Raw genomic sequence first — 5,000 nt, 5'->3', positions numbered from 1 at the left:
ATAACAGGACTTCAGCAGTCGGCCTCCTCCTCCTCCTGCTCCTCCTGTTCCTGCTCCTCCTCTGTTGAAGCTGTTAAGTAATCAGTAATAACAGGACTTCAGCAGTCGACCTCCTCCTCCTCCTGCTGCTCCTCCTCCTCCTGCTCCTCCTGTTCCTGCTCCTCCTCTGTTGAAGCTGTTAAGTAATCAGTAATAACAGGACTTCAGCAGTCGGCCTCCTCCTCCTCCTGCTCCTCCTCCTCCTGCTTCTCCTGCTCCTCCTCCTCCTCCTCCTGCTCCTGCTCCTCCTCTGTTGAAGCTGTTAAGTAATCAGTAATAACAGGACTTCAGCAGTCGGCCTGCTTCTCCTGCTCCTCCTCCTCCTGCTCCTCCTTCAGCAGTCGGCCTCCTCTGTTTAATCTGAAGCTTTGCTCTTATTATCAAACTGATCCTGAGCCAAACGCAGAGCTGATTACTGGGGGTTGATTTTATTAAAAATGATATTATTATATTTAATAGTATCACAGATACGCAGTGCACCTCGTGTGTCAACACAGACATAAATCATGATGATTAACGATTTATCACATTGAAATGTAATTTGACTGTAAACCCAGCCACAGCTGATAATCAGAGGCAGAATAAACGCTGTTCCTTTGTGTCCAGGTGAGGGCGCTGTTTCAGGAGTCTCCGTTCCTGTCCAGAGACGACAGCGTGTCCATCATGGACGGCAACGATGAAGGTACGAAGTTTTACGGCAGCTGGAACTGATATTTATGATAAAACAGCACGAGCTGACGGTCTGCTCGGTGTTTATCTGTCCGGCTGCAGCGTCCTGTTCCGGTTCGATCTCAGAGCCCCCAGAGCGTCGCGGTACAGCAGACAGACACAAGCCTTGGTTCCTTGGAAAACCCCGACGGCGGAAACAGCTGATCAACGTTCACTACAATAGATCTTATTGGACAAAGTGTTTCCATCTCCCGTTTAGCACATTGACTCTCTCTGTTTGAATGATGCGTTTCCATCGACATGTTCTAAGGCGGTACTTCAGAATACGTAGAGGGAAACACGATCACAGAGAGCAGCTAGTGAACGTAGTGGAGCGTTTAGCAGCTACAGAGGCAGATCTCTCCCTCAGCAGCTCACAGAGAACCTGGACTCACCAGGAAGCATCACGGAGATCTGCGGAGATCCTGTAAACTACCTCCAGATGATGGTACGTTACAGAAACCAGCATCTTCCCACTGGGGCCAACTGGACGTTGGTCAGCATTAATGTAAATGCAGCTGAAGAGTCCGGAGTTTGAGCTGCCAGTCTCCTCCTGGACGTGACGCTCACCTCTTCATACGTTTGCGTCTCTTCGTCTCCTCATCCTTTCATTTGCTGAACAAGCAGCTCAGATGTTTCTCCTCCTCGTCTTTCACTGCACGGAGAAACATTTCCCCAACCGACACCGCCAGTGTGGAGGATTAGAAAGGAGCTCGAACAGGAGGCAAGGGTCGTTGTGTCGCAGCCACACTGGTGATTTACCGTCAGCAAACATCAGCTGAAGTTCCAGCATGTAGAGAACTTTAGGGTTGGAAATCTATACCAAATTTCAAAGAACTGTGGACCCGTTAAGACCCGAGCAACGCCTCAGGTCCAAAACACAGGTGAGCTGACTTTCACCTTTTATACTGAAGGGAAACAGACGATAGCTACAGACGCGTCCCAGAGACGCCCCTCTAGGACAGAGACTCCTCCCACTTTAGAGACATGAGGAGGAAGAGGATCTGTGCTGAAGGAACCAGAACCGAGAGTCCTCGAGTAGGATCTGAATCCCTACCCTATGCTGAGGACTGCAGACCCTACAGTAACCCTGCTCACAGGAGGAGAACGGAGCTTCTAGAGAAAACCCGTTACACAAATCTGAGCCTTCAGCTGTTTTCACGCAGACGATAAATCTGGAAATACGGCAGAAAGGTTTTTATGTGTATAAAAGCAAAAGGTGAATGTTTGGAACGTTCTGAGAGCAGGTCGTTTAAACAGGCTACGAAGTTAAATGTCGTCAGGACGTCGTTCTAAAAAGTGTCTTTCATTGATGCCGGACCGAAATCACCTCACAGAACGCCTCCTTCCAGGGTCTTTTTCCGTCCTGACAGAGCTGCAGAATGAGGCTTTAGATTATGGCCTTATTGATATCATCCCTGCTGGATCCAGATGTGAAGCTCCGCCAGATGTTTGGGCCGTCCCCCTCCTCCTCCTCCTGGTAGTTTTGTCCCTGCAGTGAACTTTCTTCTTCTCTGCATTATATATATATATACTCTGTTTTAACCGCTCGGTGGACACGCAGCTCGCCCACAGTTAATCCAATCCTTTTAAAGTAGTTCATACAAGCAATTATGGCCATGTGGGATAATGTCCCACTTAATCTTAAAGTGTGGGGGGGTGATTATCTCCCCGTTTATTCCTCAGGCTGAAGTGTTTTCTCCTTCCCTCTGAGTGGGATCAGCTCGTTACGCCGCTCGCCCGTAAATGCCTCTTAATGATGACTGAATGAACTTCTTATCCCGTCAGCCACTAATGGACGGATTCCTCTGCCGTCCTTTCAGGAGTCGAACCGGCTTGCAGCGGTTATCGCTCAGATGTTTCGCCGTTCTTGGCCGGGATGCTCATCCCCGGCCGAGATTACCCTCGGCCGTCCTGAGTGGAGGCGACTCGTTGCTAATGCAGATCTCTGAGCGGTTAGCTGGGGGTGCTAAGTGCCGGTGTTTAGCGTCCAAAAGCCAAGTCTCTCTGTTTGTTTTGTTTGAAAATGGCTTCTTAGCGTTTTATAGTAAAGCTCCTATGATACAGTTTCTATCAAGCCCTTTAATCATCCACTCCTGCTTGCGGACCAGGTCAGAGGTCTCCGGTAAAAGGCACTAATGCATGCAGCCGAGAGCAAATGTTCAGCCACAGACTCTAATGTGGACTTTGAGCTGCCCTGAATGAGCCGCAGAGTAACGCACTTTACGTCTTTAATAAATGTCTCTTTATGCTGCTTTATCAGCCGTCTCTGTGTAGATCAGTTAGAGGGAGACTCGTGTGACGCTGATCAGTCCAACGACCTGGACCTGTGAAATGGTGCTAATTAAAATCCTTGCTTCTTGTGCTGGATAATGAACTCTGATACATGCTTTACATATGATACACACTCTGTGTACTGTGTACGTTATACTCTAGTACCTTGTATATATTGTGTGCTGTAGTACAGAGGAGTTGATTGAGCTCTGGTCTTTTCCATCAGGGATTTCTGCCTGGATCACCGTCAACTTCCTCACTGGTGAGAATTCAACACACACTCACTACCAGAACACAACCAGAAGTCTGATGTCAGCAGAGACATTTGAGTTCTTGGTGCTGCTCCTTGGAAGGTCTCTGTAAGTTTGTCCAAGTCAGGGCAGAAATTTTGAAATGAATCCCAGTCTGTGCAACTGAAACACACACCGAATGTCTCAAGTCGCAGCGGTACTCCAAACCCGTCAATGTCCAGTCTCAGTCAGACGTTCCTGCGCTGTGAAATGAATTTGGCGTCCGCCTGGAGCCTGATGGAGGGAAGGGAAATCCACCGACAGCCTCGTCTTCCAAGCCTCTCCCCCACGTCTGCCCCGTTCCCCACTACCTTCGCCCCCGGTGCCTCGCTCTCGATCCCCTCGGAAGAACCGTGCAGAGTGACCTCCGTTAGGAACCCCGATGTTGGAGTTCTCAGCCCGTTCTCATTCCCAGGGTATCACATATGGACACTTTGTCACGTCCTTCGGCGTCTGGTGCCAACGCACACGGCCCCCCTGTAGCTGAAAGTACGACTATATGTAACCAGAAAAGTCCGAGTAAGGAGGTGGTTGTTGTGGACAAGTGGGTCAGAAACTGGACTTTCACTCAGGAGGAGACTGGTGTTGGTTTCAGGTGTAAAACAAAAAGTCAACATTTATTATTTTTAGTGAGGTTAATGTCAGTAATGTAGTTATTTTAACTCTTTCCTAAACCTAACCACATAGCTTTGGTGCCTCACCTTGAACAAACAGCGACGTTTAACAACCAGTAGTTTCAATCATTTTGGAAGTTTAACCGGACGTTGCGTATTTATTCTTCGTAACTTGACCGTGGAGCCCTACATGTCCAAAAGCGACGCTAGAGGGGACCCGGGGCGTAATAAAGCGACGCTAGAGGGGACCCGGGGCGTAATAAAGCGACGCTAGAGGGGACCGTAATAAAGGGACGCTAGAGGGGACCGTAATAAAGGGACGCTAGAGGGGACCGTAATAAAGGGACGCTAGAGGGGACCGTAATAAAGGGACGCTAGAGGGGACCCGGGCCGTAATAAAGCGACGCTAGAGGGGACCCGGGCCGTAATAAAGGGACGCTAGAGGTCTTGTCCAAGCATCCATATGCGACGAGTTCTGATGAGAACGTGTCGGACCTCCCGGCTGTACCGGAGAGGCCCTAAATTCTCAACCAAACCAACAGGGTCGCACAGAATCGCTCCCCTGCTGCTGCCTGTCGCACAGACCGGCGCCGAGTCCAACATGCAGGACCCACCAGGTTTAAAGTGCAGTTTGGGGGTTCAGGTAAAGGTTGGGCATGTAGGTGTCAGTGAGACGCAGGAACAAACGTTTGTGTAAAACCAGATTAATGTGGAACAGAAATAGTGATTACCTGTTATTGGATTATAGTGCAGCTCTCTCTCTCTCTGGTTTTCCTAATCGCTCTCTCTCTCCCCCCCCCCAGGTGATCTTCACAGTGCTGACTCGCCCACGGTGGGGATGCTGGATTTGGGGGGCGGGTCTACTCAGATCACCTTCAGCCCTCAGGACGAGGTGAGGACGAGAGAGAGAGAGAGAGAGAGAGAGAGAGAGAGACCCCCCCCCAGTCAGAGTGAAGGCGACTCTGTCAAACTACCAAGATGGCGCTCCATTTTAGAGGCTTTAATCTGTAAATGCCTCGCTAATCCTAAATAAACACCCTCACATGGGGGGGGGGGGGGGGGGGGGGGGGGGAAA

The 5,000-nt window shown here is 49.9% G+C and overlaps 1 protein-coding gene across 1 annotated transcript in view; it reads left to right on the top strand.

Moving 5' to 3' along the window:
* entpd6 (ectonucleoside triphosphate diphosphohydrolase 6) overlaps window positions 1-5,000 on the top strand; it is a 9,908-nt gene that overhangs the window by 1,358 nt on the left and 3,550 nt on the right. The window contains exons 2-4 of the mRNA XM_046043338.1: window positions 646-721; window positions 3,248-3,283; window positions 4,729-4,817. Of these exons, the coding sequence (XP_045899294.1) occupies window positions 703-721; window positions 3,248-3,283; window positions 4,729-4,817 (144 nt within the window). The 5' untranslated portion in view covers window positions 646-702. The remainder of the gene's footprint in view (window positions 1-645; window positions 722-3,247; window positions 3,284-4,728; window positions 4,818-5,000) is intronic.

This window comes from Micropterus dolomieu, unplaced genomic scaffold (genome assembly GCF_021292245.1).
Source record: "Micropterus dolomieu isolate WLL.071019.BEF.003 ecotype Adirondacks unplaced genomic scaffold, ASM2129224v1 scaffold_211, whole genome shotgun sequence".
NCBI lineage: Eukaryota > Metazoa > Chordata > Actinopteri > Centrarchiformes > Centrarchidae > Micropterus > Micropterus dolomieu.
This window is presented reverse-complemented; position numbering and strand designations above follow the sequence as displayed.